This window comes from Erpetoichthys calabaricus, chromosome 9 (genome assembly GCF_900747795.2).
Source record: "Erpetoichthys calabaricus chromosome 9, fErpCal1.3, whole genome shotgun sequence".
In the NCBI taxonomy this organism is placed as follows: domain Eukaryota; kingdom Metazoa; phylum Chordata; class Cladistia; order Polypteriformes; family Polypteridae; genus Erpetoichthys; species Erpetoichthys calabaricus.
The window spans coordinates 48,354,560-48,370,401 of NC_041402.2; the positions used below are offsets into that span (position 1 = coordinate 48,354,560).

The 15,842-nt window shown below is 39.8% G+C and overlaps 1 protein-coding gene across 1 annotated transcript; it reads right to left on the reverse strand.

The window, feature by feature from the left end:
• Positions 1-465: 465 nt before the first annotated feature.
• On the reverse strand, positions 466-10,643 carry LOC114657539 (histone H3, embryonic-like). The gene is made up of 3 exons (XM_028809425.1): positions 10,597-10,643; positions 642-867; positions 466-594 (listed from the first exon to the last, which is right to left on the reverse strand). Exons 1-3 carry the CDS (start codon positions 10,641-10,643, stop codon positions 466-468), a joined length of 402 nt encoding a protein of 133 aa, XP_028665258.1.
• Positions 10,644-15,842: the final 5,199 nt, after the last annotated feature.

The window sequence follows — 15,842 nt, forward strand, 5'->3', positions numbered from 1 at the left end:
TTTTTTTTTTTATTATTATTTCTTTGTCCTGTTTTTAAACTTTTTAAATATGTCTTCAATGCATGAATTTTAGACTTTGTACGTGTCATTTTTTGATCCAGCATTTTTGAGGTCTAATTTTCCCAAATTTGATGCCGTCTCTATGCAGGTCCATTTAGTAAAAGGTGAGTGAGGCAAACATTAGTGGGTTCAACGATAAGCTCTTTGCGATTTTGTTAGTTTTGTAAAGGACACCAGTAGGACCTACGTCTGAGCATTGTGGCTGTATTCTTTATTTGTGCCCCATTACTGCACAGTATTACATCTTTTACATGCAATAACTCTTCCTTCCTGCCTTCTTTCTTTCTTTCTTTCTTTCTTTCTTTCTTTCTTTCTTGTATGTGCTTTTATATTAAACTTTATTTTTATTTCACATTTGTTTGTTGTTTTCTTCTCTCTAGGGCCTTTTGAGTCAGTTTCCTTAAGTTAGGCGCACTCCCCACGAATACGACGAGCCAGCTGGATGTCCTTGGGCATCATGGTCACTCTTTTAGCGTGGATGGCACACAGGTTGGTGTCTTCGAACAGGCTGACCAAGTAAGCCTCACTGACCTCCTGTAAAGCAATGACAGCGGAGCTCTGGAAACGGCCATTTCTCTCACGAGTCTCTGGAAAGGCAACTTACGAATAAGCAGTTCAGTAGATTTCTGGTAGCGACGGATCTCTCGCAGAGCTACAGTGCTGGGTCTGTAATGGTGAGGCTTCTTTACCCCACCTGTAGCAGGAGCGCTCTTACGAGCTGCTCTCATGGCAAGCTGTTTACGCAGAGCTTTACCACCCGTAGATTTGCAAGCTGTCTCTTTTCGTTCTTGCCATTGAAACAACGCACTAAAACAATAAAAAAGAGAGAACCTGCTCCATTAGCTGTTGGAGTGATGCCCCTGCATTTTTAAGTCAATAGGGCAGGGGTGGAGAACTCCAGGCCTCGAGGGCCACAGTGGCTGCAGGTTTTCATTCTTACCATCTTCTTAATTAGTGACCAGTTTTTGCTGCTGATTACTTCTTTTAATTAACTTGACTCAGGCCCCATAGTTGTTTCTTTTTCTTTAATTAGCAGCCAAACTATAATGAGACACAAAACAAACCACCGCATGACCAGCTCCCCTGTGCCCATTACACAATATCTGAAATTAAAAAGAGGTGATGGTCTTGGTAAGGTTGATCTCTCAGGTCACCAAAACATTTCAGAAAGAACAGAAAAACAACATTTTTCAAAATGTGTGCTGTGGCAGAATGAGAGCAGCAACAAGCCATTGATTGTTTAATAACGGGTTTAATTAACAGCAAGAATTGGCTTCTCATTAAGAAAGTGATTGGAGTGAAACTGGTTGGAGTTTGATGTTCCAGTTTAGCTGCTCATCTGTTGCCTCGTTTCACATCTCATTTCTGACTTTTATTTAATGAAGAAAGGAATCAACTCAGAGGGCTGAACTCTTCTAACAGGGCTATTAAAGTGATGGGAAAAAAGTTAATTAGCAGTGAAAACTGGTCACGGATTAGGAAAAGGGTCAGAATGAAAAGCTGTAGCCACTGCGGCCCTCCAGGCCTGGAGTTCGCCACCCCTGCCAAAGGGCATCACCCTAAACAGGAACGACCCCTCCGGGGTGATGACAGCGGTCTTCTCAATGCTACTCTTCCCCATCCTCATCCTCATGTCTTTACATTCCCATTCAATGTGTAGATCTCTGGACTATCTATCTTCATCATTACATTTCATCCGTTGCCGTTTTTCATGGACTTTGCTGTGTGTGTTTTGTTTGTGCTTTGTGTATTTAATGTAATATCGGTGTAAGGGGAACAGGGGTGGTATTGTTGTTTTCATTTGTTTTTATTACATTCATTAATTGTTGTTTGATAACCAGTTTGCTTTGTTTTTGTCTCTGTTTGTGAGTGCGTGCGGGTCGGGCCAAGGCTGGGAGCGTCCCTGGAGTCTCCACCATAAAAATAATGAAATCACCGTCTGGTGTGAATCTTAGCGGCACTGGACCGCTATAAAGTAGTTTTGTAATTTGGAACTATTTTTTAAGTTCTTGCAAATATTTTGCATGTGGATGTGCCAACATTTTGTTTTCTTTATTGGTCTGTCATTTTGATTTGCATTTGTGTATGATTTTCACCCCTGCTGCTACAACATGACAACTAGGAGTTGAAGCGCATGATGCACTAGTGTAAAGGTCAACATTAGGCACTTCATGGTTGTCCAAGATTTTAGATTCTCATAAAACATTTTACAGTGGCTGTTAAAAGTATAAAAGAAATATTGGTTAAGAATCTTTGGCTTGCCTCCATGGTATTTATTTTTGGTTCACATTTTAGGGTTGGTACAGTAGTTTGGTTATTTCTTTTGACTTTGCCTGAATAAGGTCTCATCCAAATAAATATTTCCTTTGCCTATCCTTCTAGCCAGGCATAACACAGAGATCCACCCCAATGTCTGCCTACCTCTCTGGGGCAACTGTGACTGTGCCATCAATAGACTGACATTCCACTCCTGGCTGGTTCCTGCTTTGAATGTGGAACTGCTGAGCCAGGCCTGTCTGCCTTCAATGAGCTACAATAAGCAGGCTCAGAAAGCTCAGGAAGGAATCACTACCAGGTTTCCATCCAAAGAGTTTTTGCGAAAAAATATTTAGCGCTTCAAATTTTTTTACCGATATAGCCGATGGAAATGCTAATTATCGAGAAAATGTTGTACATGTCGACATAATATTTTTCCGTTTAACTTTAGCGCATAAATTCCATATCGATACTTCAGATGTCGCAAAAACTACATTGGAAACAGTTTTTGTCGGAAAAAAGGGCTTTAACGCAAATAAATGAGTCACATTTTCATCACGTGTATGAACGGTATGCAATTTCATTGGCCTCCACTACAGTCGGAAGTCTGATATAACGCCGCATTAATTTTTCTTTAATAGCGGCGCACACAGCATATACACATCAATGGACGGTAGTTTTACTAACCCCGAAAGTTTCTCCAACTACTCTATACTCGGCGCAGGTTGCCAGCTTGTAAAGGGCGATGGCAATCCGCTTTTGGGTTGGAACTGGTGGTCGGTGGCAACCTGTGATGGGCGCAACATCAGGACTGATGAATCCACACATCTCAAACGTCGGCCGTGTCATTCTAAAATGTTGCAGCCAGAGATTTTCTGTGAAGTGTCTCTCCACCACCTCCTCCCAGAAGGTCTTATTCCGTCGTCTCTCCCATACCCGTGGGTTTCGTCGCACTGGGGTACTTTCTTCGAGCTCTAGGGCTATCAGACAAGCAACTGCTTCATTCTGCTGTTGTCTTCGGCTATTATATACAATTCCAATTATTTGTGAAACTGAATTAACAGTAAGCTGGCAAATTTCAAAAAACTGTCTGAATAATCTCTCCATTTCTTTGTTTAGTGGAGGGGGTGTAACGTGGAAAACAAAAGGTAGATAATTTGCGACATACACAAAATTATGTATGGAAACGGCTCAAGGGCAGATTTTTTTCGCGATACAGTAATCTCTCGCTATATCGCGCTTCGCCTTTCACGGCTTCACTCCATTGCGGATTTTATATGTAAGCATATTTAAATATATATCGCGGATTTTTTGCTGGTTCGCGGGTTTCTGCAGACAATGGGTCTTTTAATTTCTGGTACATGCTTCCTCAGTTGGTTTGCCCAGTTGATTTCATACAAGGGACGCTATTGGCAGATTGCTGAGAAGCTACCCAGCTTACTTTTCTCTCTCTCTTGCGCTGACTTTCTCTGATCCTGACGTAGGGGGATTGAGCAGGGGGGCTGTTCGCACACCTAAACGCTACAGACACTCTTCTAAAAATGCTGAAAGATTATCTTCACGTTGGCTACCTTCTGTGCAGCTGCTTCCTGAAGCGACATGCAGCACGGTGCTTCGCATACTTAAAAGCAAACAGCCCTATTGATTTGTTTGCTTTCTTCTGTCTTTCTGACAGACTCTGCTCCTGACGCGCACTCCTTTGAAGAGGAAGATATGTTTGCTGGAGACAGCAAATTTCGCACATTTTTTTACGTATATTCTGCTTGTCGATAACAAAATGTCGCAAAAAAACTGGATGGAAACTTAGGACATAATAGAGAGTAGTGGCACTTCTATCTGTAATAAATACATGGATCTAAACTGGCCCTGGTGTGTGCTTGGTGTGTGGATGTGTTTGTGTGTGTCCTGGGTGGGTTGGCACCCTGCCCAGGATTGGTTCCTGCCTTGTGCCCTGTGATGGCTGGGATTGGCTCCAGCAGACCCCCGTGCCCCTGTGTTTGGATTCAGCGGGTTGGAAAATGGATGGATGGATGTTCTGCATGATTCATAAGAGATGGAAAGCTGAGCAGTCCGTTAGTGCTCTGCATACTGCAGACGGGCAGGGTAATCATAGTAGAAGTCATGTACAAGTATCAACGTTACACATTTGAAACAAGCACACTGGTTTATATTAATATTTTAAACAATTCTATTGTTTGACCTGACAAAGATTACTCATCATAATTTGGAAAAAGTCAGCAGGAAGTATGATATAGAAAACCGTTTTACAACCCACTTATTGTGCTTGGCAGTTGGTTTGAATAAAGAAAGCTCAGCAGAGTATCTCTTCAGTTCTTGGTCTTCTTCACATTCTACAGACTCACAGCCAGCCCCGTGCCAAGTCCTTTTGCACCCTCTAGTGGTAAACAAGAGGGCCATGGAATTTTCATAAAGTACCAGGAGATTGCAGATGTTGGAATGCCAGTGATCAAAAAAGTGTGTTTAAGTTGAAACCAATGTGTAATAAAACAGTACAATTATGTCCCGATTTCTGCATGTAATGGTTTGTGCAATTTGGATTCTGGACATGGAAGATTATCACTTCATGGACTAAACCTTACCAAAACAGAAACTGTGAAATATTTTAAAAAGAGCAATAAAGGAGGTTAGAAATTCATGTGTGTTTTTCTTTTTTATATTCAGTGAGTCTCGCCATCCAAAGTGAGAGCACTTATTAGGTAAATGTGCAATGGACCAGTTTGATATTCTAATGACATGGTGTTCTAGAGACAAGGAATTGAACCTCTGTGAGTCAATCCAGTGCAAGCCTGCAGCAGGAGGCTCGCCAGAGCGCACGGTCCCAGGACAATACACCTTAGCACAAGCTTCAAAATAAACGTCCTTGGTTTTCAAGTTCTGCATGGTCCACGTTAATGGTCGACATGTCCAGGTAGCTTGAACTAGTCTTTGGTCACTCTCTCAGACCCAAAAACTGTGGAAATTATAACCAGGGGTGGATTCATTTATTTGGGGGTCCCTATGCTGATCTCAGCCTTGAGCCACTCATGACATTTCTGTTAATACAGACACCCCACCTCTCTGCCCCTGACCTTTAGGGAGTGTCCCAAAGCGAGCATCAATTACAAATCACTGTAAACATACCAATGCCACAACATATTATGGACCATAGAAATGTGCACTATGAAAAAACAATCTGGTATTTAGATTAACCATATGATATCAGCAACAATCACTGTACGAAATAAATAGTGGGAATCAGCTGAAAACAACACAATATGAGCAACAAGGTCACTTCCACCAGTCCACACAATGTGCTGTCTGGCCAGTCAACCCACAACATCCATAAAATCTTAGGTAAATACAGAATACGAAATACCACAATTGGTAAAATATCTTGTATGAGCCTTCATAAGGTTTTTATTCTGGTGCTCTTTGCAGTAACATTGTGGTTCCTGTGAAGTCCAGTTGTTGAACGGTATCAGTGCCAAAGGGCATCAGTGTTAGACTGTGGAGTCTTTCCTGATACACTGCAGACTTCAGTCTACTTTACGCCAAAGCCCACATCCATAAAAAAGAACTTTTCATTGGCATTAGTGACAGGTAATCAGGAGTTGACTGGCACCAGACTTTTGTCCAGCCTGTGCCACCTTGAATGCCGGTCCAGATTCAGACCTCCAAACAAAGAACACCCCTGACAAGTTTTACAGTCAGTGAATTATTTTTGCCTTTTATTGATCTCATTAATGAACTGTCTGACATTTATTCTTTCTCTTGCATTAAGAAATATGCAGTAATTTCATAGCTGTATTTATGCAGAAACAGATTTATTTTGCCATATACTGTATTTCCATATTTAAAGTGTTTTGTTATTTTATCTTTATATCTGTGGGTTTGCTCTCTTAATTTTAACCAAATACTGAGAATTATTGATAAGCACAGAAGAGCCCAGGGCCCACAATAATGAATGACATTGGAAAGCTATTTCAGTTTTATCACTTAAATAATCAGAAAAAAAAAAAAAAAAAAATTATATATATATATATATATATATATATATATATATACACACACAGTATATATATCCATCCATCCATCCATTTTTCAACCCGCTGAATCAGAATACAGGGTCACGGGGGTCTGCTGGAACCAATCCCAGCCAACACAGGGCACAAGGCAGGAAACAATCCCGGGCAGGGTGCCAACCCACCGCAGATTATCTATATATATATATATATATATATATATATATATATATATATATATATATATATATATATATATATATATATATATATATATAAAGGAGAGTTGGGATCCGTGTGGCTGTGTTTGTGTGTTTGTGGAGGGACGGAGAGTTAAGGCGGGTGTTGGAGTCACGTGATCATCTCCCCTCCCATTCACTTCATTTCGCTCCGAGCTGAGCTCCGCAGCTGACGCGGTTAGTCCTTTCACCTTTACTGATTTACTGTTTAGTAGACGCGGTACTTACTGAATAGTATTTTTTCCTTTAGTGTTTCTTAGTGTTTAGTAGACACGGTGTGTTGGTGTTCCCGGCGGTGTTGCAGTTTAGTGTTACTTTCTACTTCGTTTTTGCACTTTAGTGTTTAATAATAAATAATAATAATTCATTACATTTATATAGAGCTTTTCTCAGTACTCAAAGTGCTAAAATAGTGAGTGATACTTAGCTGATAGCAGTGTAGAAGCAGCACAGCACAACGCAGCCGATAAGACAGGCGGGTGTGGTAGCGTAGGTGAGCGGCGATAGCAAGCAGCAGAAAGCACAGCAGGAGGAGGATGCAGGATTTGGATGTTCCAATACACAGCCATAAACAGTAACGCTTGGTAATTTCAGGTGTGATCGCCCCGGAGCCATAAGCCATAAACCAGGTTAGTATGAACATCAGATCAGTTCCGGGTCATAGAGTACTGTAAGATGAAATGGGAGCAGATCAGCATAGCGAATATAATCACGGAGACAGATCATCCCGAGGTGCTAGATCGCCAGGTACAAAGAAATGTTCGTAGGTCTCGTCCCGTGATCCACAGACTCAGCTGTTCCCAGTAAAGTGGAGTCCATAAAATCTGTAAATATTAAGCCAAATCCATGCAATTCGAGTCAGCTGTATCCACGAACTATACGTACAATAAACAAAATAAAACAAGCGTAAGAGAGTGCAGAATTAAGGTGAATTTTGCGAAAAGTGTTGTTAACAGGGAGGAGCGGCAACAACAAGCGTGTGCCAGCGTCCCCTCACCTGCTACAATAAAGCAGTTATAATAAAGAAGTTTAGTAGACTTTTACTTTATCTCATTTAGTGTTCTTCCCGGCGGTGTTGCCGTTTTTTAGTGTTAGTGTCTACTTAGTGTTTGTGTTTAGTGTTATGGAAGGAGTGATCTTACCACTGTCAGATTTTGCAATGAATGAGTTGGTAAATAATGATTATTTATCAACAGATCACATGAGCAAATTCAACAAAATTTTAACTGCGCATACAATTTTCCAACCTCAAAAGGTTTTGCTAATGTGGACTCCTGACATACAGTACCTATAATGCCCATTCCACAAAATGCAAAACATATTCAAATATTACCTTCTGCAGCTACTGAACGAGTGACTCACTGGGTGTGTACCTGTTATGATGGTGCTGTAATTCATGTCTATGACAGTTTAAACGCCGATAAAAAATTCAACCTCACCGAAGAGCAGCTTCGTTTCCTTACAAACCTCCCATAGTTTATGAAGACGCAAGTGACCGAAGTGATCAAGTTTTTACTATTTCTTCAATGCGAAATCACTTACAAATAATTTTTATTACTAAACAATTGCTTCCATTCCCTGTCGAAAGTAGCCGACAGGCGACACCAGTTACAAGTATTCAGTGCGTTCAAAGACCTGTACGAAGTACGGCCACTAACACAGTCACTCATAAAAGGGGAGATGACTCGGTGCAGGAAATGGGTATTGAAACTACCTTGGAAGACATGCAATCAACGAGGCGATTAAACGGATCTCAAGAGACGTCTTCTAGGTTGGAAAAAAAGCGCTTAGCTGCCAAAACCATATTATATATATATATATATATATATATATATATATATATATATGGTTGAAATAGTTTACTGTCAAATAAATGCAAAGACACGTGTTTCGCCCTCAGTCTGGGCTCATCAGGCGTACACACTCCACTGCACTCCCTCTCGGGAATCGAACCTCACAGACTACGAATGCCGTGAATATATATATATATAAAATATACATACACAAACATACATATACACATACATATATATATATATACACATATATATATATATATACACATCTATACTAATAAAAGGCAAAACCCTCACTGACTCACTCATCACTAACTCTCCAACTTCCCGTGTAGATAGAAGGCTGAAATTTGGCAGGCTCATTCCTTACAGCTTACTTACAAAATTTAAGCAGGTTTCATTTCGAAATTCTACACGTAATGGTCATTACAGTCGACAACGTCCGCCATGTTAAAGTTTCTTATTTATGGCCCCATCTTCACGAAATTTGGTAGGCGGCTTCCCTGCGCTAACTGAAACCGATATACGTACTTATTTCAGTGGTATGACACCACTGTCGGCCGCCATATTGAACTTCCCAACGGTCTTTGTTACTTAATGGGCCCATCTTCAAGAAATTTGGTACGCAGGTTCCCAACGCTAACTGAATCCTACTTACGTACATATATACGTCCATAGCCTGCAGTTCGGTCCACACTCTGAATCCTCCAGGCACTCCTGAGCATAATCTAATTTTGAAGGTTGGGGCACCAATAATGTTACTGAGAAACTTACAGCCACCGAAACTTTGTAACGGCACGAGACTTCAGGTCACGTGTCTGCAAAAGAACCTAATTGAGGCAACTATTTTTACTGGCAGTGGCTCAGAGGAGAGATTTTTATTCCTCGCATCCCCGTTATACCCTCTGATCTCCCATTTCAATTCAAACGCCTCCAATTTCCAGTACGGCTCTGCTTCACAATGACAATTAATAAGTCTCGGGGACAGACCCTACAAAAGGTTGGCATTGATTTGAGGTAAGATTACTTTTCACATGGCAAACTGTACGTTGCATGCTCAAGAGTAAGCTCTTCGCACAGCTTGGTCATATTACAACCGGAGGGCCGAACTGACAATGTGGTATACAAAGAGATCCTTAACAAATAATTATTGGTACATTTTCCCTCAGTTTATTATTTAAAATTTTAAAGCAGTACTTCACCGCTGCGAAGCGTGGGTATTTTGCTAGTAATAGTAATAAAATATTAATGGAGAAGATGCAATCAGCAATTACAGCAAATAAACAGGCAGGATTCAACTCTGTTTTCTTATAAGCTTTTATGATAGATACTAGGGTCTTGTACCGTGTTAGCCATTATGGATGTAATGAGAAGTCAACCAAAATGACACCTTAGATAGACAGATATGAAAAGCACTATACGTCATATAGATAAGATACTGTATGTTGATGTTTCTGTAAATTTATCAACTGCAATTCTGTGAAAAACAATCAGCCACCATCTTGTTTTCTGCATTCTTGTGTACTCTTCGTAATGGTCTCGATCAGATCCTTTTAAGGGGTGTACTAATATAAAAAGAGTCTGATCCCAATGTTTGGAGCTTATTTAAATGTTTGTTTGGTATGCAAGGCAATCAAAATGTGATCTTTAGCCGTGAATACAGTGAGCGAGTGGCCAAAGCTGCAGTGAAGCTATCAACAGGCTCTGCTCTTTGGCAACAGTCAGTCCCACCTTATACACTAGAAGGGTGACTGACCCCAAGCTGTCTGTCCTCATGTTTCATGGCACATCATGACAAAATTTAATGAAATTCACAAAAACCAAAGAGAAAAAGTTACTACTATCTGTCCTTAACGCACATCTGACCAACACCTTTGTCCCAAGATCTGGACACAATGCGACTGTTTAGATCACTTCTTCAGTGTCACACAGACAGTTAACAGAAGTGGCAGCTTTGTGGGTCGAAGTCCAAACCCTCAGCCAACAAAGCCAGCAATGTAATGTTAATGCAAACAACACTCATGTAAATTTACAAAGGACATCTTTACCAAATACATGAATCATCATTAAGAAATGCACTACCCAAAAACTTTGCAGCCGATGAGAAACCCTGGCCTGCTCCGACAGCAGTGATGCAACATCTTTAGGAATGACGGCCGTCACACTGAGCCCGACATTCAGGACGACCACAGCGGGCAAAAGAGTTATGACATCTGCACTCACTCAGCACCAAGTTTTTCTGCAATGTCGTGTGCCATGTCATCCGACATTGTAGCTTTTTATTCCTAAAAAAAATTGCAAAAATAGCATCTTTACTAAATTTGACTTACCAAAATACGTCACATTATGAGAACAGAGCAGGAGATGCCACAATGACAAAGCTTCCCGTGAATTTGACACTGAGGCACCGCGAGGTAATGTTTTGATGGTTTTCAGTGTTTATTTGTGCAAAAGTGAGAGAAACATTCAGTCCCAAATGACAGGGGTGTTGATTCTGGACACTGTTAAGATGTCTGAGCTCTCACACACAACTCGCCCTAAGACCGATTTACTAATGGAGTTGAACATCAGAAATAAAGCGGGTGTAAATATTCACTAAGTGCAAGAGTCGAAGGATTTCAAGAATGCAATGAGGATTATTTCTAACATTTATGCACACTTTATTTTTCATAATTTTGTATCTTTATTGATGTCACCGGATTGTGTCATGGGTAACACATTATTGTATTTTATGACTTCTAAAGATGTCACAATTGTGAAACTTTGCACACTCTGCTGGTGCAGTGATAGTGCTGCTGCTGCTGCTGCCGCCATCTTGGTAAGGTTTGCATCCTGGGTGGACCCTCTGTGGAGTTTGTATGTTCTCCCCGCGTCTCACAGTTCAGTGACATTTAGGTGAGTTGGACTGGTGATGCCAACTTGGCCTCGATGTCTCTGTGCGTGTCTGTCTGTTCACCCTGCGATGGACCGGTGCCCTGTCCAGGTGTTATTCCTCTCCTGATGATTCCTGGGATAGGCTCCAGCTGCTCCACACTCCTGCCCTGGGTAAGTGGGTTAGGAAGATGGATGGATTGACACTATATGTGCAAAGCATAATGTCATGGCAGTCACATCATGGAAAAATAGCCAAGTTAAAGAAATGATGAGTGACAGACCTGTTCTGCTCTTGACATGGCCTTAGTGTCCTCACAGGTGGCGCAGTGGTAGTGCTGCTGCTTTGCAGTAAGGAGACTGTGGAAGGTTGTGGGTTCGCTTCCCGGTTCCTCCCTGTGTGGATAGCGCTTTGAGTACTGAGAAAAGCGCTATATAAATGTAATGAATTATTTATTATTAGTGTAGCCCTGATCACAATGGTGAACGATCAGGCAGCTTGTCAGCAGACCCCAACTACTCTCAGGGGCACCAACAACACCAAGCTTGCCATTGATCTCTGCCACTCTCTAGTGCACTCCATTCATGACAACTTTATAACATTTTGTTTAAGATACAAAAGAACAGAGATGAGGTTCTGTTGAGTAGACACATAGGATGACAGATGAGAACCTCCAGCAGTTTAAAGATGATTATGAATTTCAAAACGCATTGTAAACATTTAAATAATTCTTATTACAAATAGTTTAATCAAAAACACTTTACTGAAAATATTTGCTTTTTCAAAGATAGAAACACCTTCCTTCATATTTAACGTACAATGATGACAGCATGGAAACATTGGAAAATGTTTTGTGATACATTTTCTTCAAAACATCAAAGTCATCGGTCCTGAGCCAGCTACAACTTTCAAAGCATTAAAATGTAAATTGACGGCAGACCAGAAATGGTTGAAAACAGAAAAATGGCTTAAAACAAAATCTAGAACCTTTCATTTTTTACAACTTTACTTCTTTTTGTTTACTTACAGTAAAAATCTAAATGATGCACATAGAAAATCTAGGCAATACGGCATAAACGCCAATAATTTAATTAAAGTTACTACTTTAGATGAACAATGTATTAAAACTGTAAAAACAGATCATAGATTAAACAAAAAATACACACAGAGCGGCGCTAATAAAAATAACTTAATTCCTGTTCCATATATCAATAACGCACATAGTATTCATCTCTGCTCCTCCGAAACATTGAATATGGCACTATTAAATATTAGAGCTTTAACTAACAAGACGTTTTTTATCAACGACATTATTAGTGATAAAAAAATAGATTTTATTGCACTAAGTGAAACGTGGCTTAGCTCAGATGGCGCAGCTGTTTTAATTGAATCTGCGCCTCCGGATTACAGTTTTACTCGTGCTGATCGCCAAGGAAAGAGAGGTGGAGGACTAGCAAACATTTACTCTAGCAGGTTAAAATGTAAAAATATCAGTTTTGGTAAGTTCAAGTCTTTTGAGTATCTCGCCATTGTTATTCAAGGAGATTCTCACGTTCTAGTATTATCCGTGTATAGACCTCCTAAATTCAACGCGTCTTTCTTTGAGGAATTCTCTGACTTGATGTCAATCTTAATTACGAACTATGACGCACTCTTAATAGTCGGCGACTTTAATTTTCATGTAGATAATCAATGTGACCAAAAAGTAAAAGAATTTATGAACCTCCTGGACTCTTTTGATTTGAGACAGCTCGTTAATCAGCCTACACATAAAGCAGGTCATACGTTAGACTTAGTAATTACTAAAGGACTAAAAGTTGATATAAAGCAGGTCATTGATACGGGTCTTTCAGACCATTTTCTTCTACTTTTTAATATAGAAATAATGATAGAAAACACTCATGAGAAGCATATTGTTAAAAAACGCTTCTTTGACTCATCAGCAACTTTAAAACTTACAAACATTCTAACCAATCAGTCCGTTTATAGTGCCAACTATAATAGCGAGGAGAATGTAAATAGTAAGGTGGAAAGATTTAATACTAAAGTGAGGGCTGCTGTTGACATAGTTGCACCTGAAAAGACAGTTAAAAAATCTTCTAGCATTGTTATACCTTGGAAGACCCAAAGAGTGTCTGATTTAAAGAGAACATGCCGTAGAGCTGAGCGTAAATGGAGGAAGACTAAACTAACTATTGACTATGAGATATTAAAAGTTAAAATAACAGAATACAATAACACAGTCCGTCTTGAGAGGCGCTGCTATTTCTCTAAGATTATAAATAACAATGCTAGTAATCCCAGAGTCTTATTTTCGACAATTGACCATCTGTTAAACCCAGGTAACTCAAAGGAATGCCTCCTAAGTACTTCCAGTAAAACCTGTGAGGCTATCGCTGTATTTTTCAATCAAAAAATTAATGATATTAGAAATAACATAGTATATCTCCCCAACACTAAGGATCCTCCGAAACCCCAGTACTCCATAATAAATAAATTAAGAGTCTTTCACTAGGATAGATTTACCTGATTTACATAAAATAATTTCTCAAATGAAACCATCCACCTGTGCCCTTGACCCAATACCAACAAATTTTTTCAAAGAAGTATCGGGTGTGCTTAGTGATAATGTTCTTGACATAGTAAATTCGTCATTAGATACGGGGGTCTTCCCAGACTGTCTTAAGACTGCGGTAGTTAAACCCCTACTTAAGAAAAATAATCTCGACCCCTCTGCTCTTGAAAATTATAGACCCATCTCTAACCTGCCTTTCTTAAGTAAAATTCTAGAGAAGGCAGTCATTATACAGTTAAATGAGCACCTCAATAAACATGCTATTCTTGATAAATTTCAGTCAGGTTTTAGAACAAATCACAGCACAGAAACTGCACTCGTTAAAGTAGTAAATGACTTGCGGATAAATGCAGACAGAGGCCATTTATCTGTTCTCATCCTCTTAGATCTGAGTGCCGCATTTGACACCATTGATCATAATATTCTTAAGAATCGCCTTAGTCAATGGGTGGGCCTCTCTGGCAGTGTCTTAAATTGGTTTGAATCCTACCTGGCAGGGAGAAAATTCTTTGTTAGTTGTGGTAATTATAACTCAAAGACACATGATATTCTATATGGTGTTCCACAAGGCTCTATCCTGGGTCCGCTGCTCTTCTCAATCTACATGCTTCCATTAGGTCAGATTATCTCGGGACATAACGTGAGCTACCACAGCTATGCTGATGACACACAGCTGTATTTATCAATAGCACCTGATGACCCCAAATCTCTTGATTCGCTAACACAATGTCTAACCTGTATCTCAGAATGGATGAATAGTAACTTTCTCAAATTAAATAAAGAAAAAACCGAAATCTTAGTGATTGGCAATAATGGATACAATGAGGCTATTAGAAATAAACTGGATGCATTAGGATTAAAAGTCAAATCGGAGGTAAAAAGCTTAGGGGTAACCATTGATTGTAATCTGAATTTTAAATCGCATATTAATAAGATCACTAGGACAGCATTTTTTCACCTAAGGAACATAGCAAAAGTTAGACCTCTTATATCATCGAAAGATGCAGAGAAATTAGTTCATGCGTTTGTCTTTAGTCGGCTAGATTACTGTAATGCACTCCTCTCAGGACTACCCAAAAAAGACATCAATCGTTTGCAATTAGTGCAGAATGCAGCTGCTAGAATCCTTACCAGGAAAAGAAAATCCGAACACATTTCTCCAGTTTTGATGTCACTACACTGGTTACCTGTGTCATTCAGAATTGACTTTAAAATTCTGCTTATGGTTTAAAAAGCTTTAAATAATCTCGCCCCGTCTTATATATCGGAATGTCTGACATCTTATATTCCAAATCGTAACCTCAGATCCTCAACTGAGTGTCTCCTTAGAATTCCAAGAGCAAAACTTAAAAGAAGTGGTGAGGCGGCCTTCTGCTGTTATGCACCTAAAATCTGGAATAGCCTGCCAGTAGGAATTCGCCAGGTTAATACAGTGGAGCACTTTAAAAAACTACTGAAAACACATTACTTTAACATGGCCTTCTCATAACTTCACTGTAATTTAATCCTGACACTCTGTATATCCAATTCATTATAATAACTATTCATTCAAAATTTGTACTAACCCCTACTCTCTCTTCTGTTTCCTTTTCCGGTGTCCTATTGGTGGTGGCTTGTGCCACCACCATCTACCCAAAGCACCATGATGTTCCAACAATGATGGATGGATTAAAAGCCAGAAGTCTGTATAACCATCAGCATCAAGTGACTCCGTGAGAACCCTAACTACAAAGAGGACTATTTCATTTATGTTAGGTAGAATGCCCAAAGGGGACTGGGCGGTCTCGTGGCCTGGAACCCCTACAGATTTTATTTTTTTTCTCCAGCCTTCTGGAGTTTTTTTTTTGTTTTTTCTGTCCACCCTGGCCATCGGACCTTACTCCTTTTTATGTTAACTAAGGTTGTCTTATTTTAATTTCTTATTTGTCTTTTATTCTTCTTTTCTTCATTATGTAAAGCACTTTGAGCTACTTTTTGTATGAAAATGTGCTATATAAATAAATGTTGTTGTTGTTGTTGTTG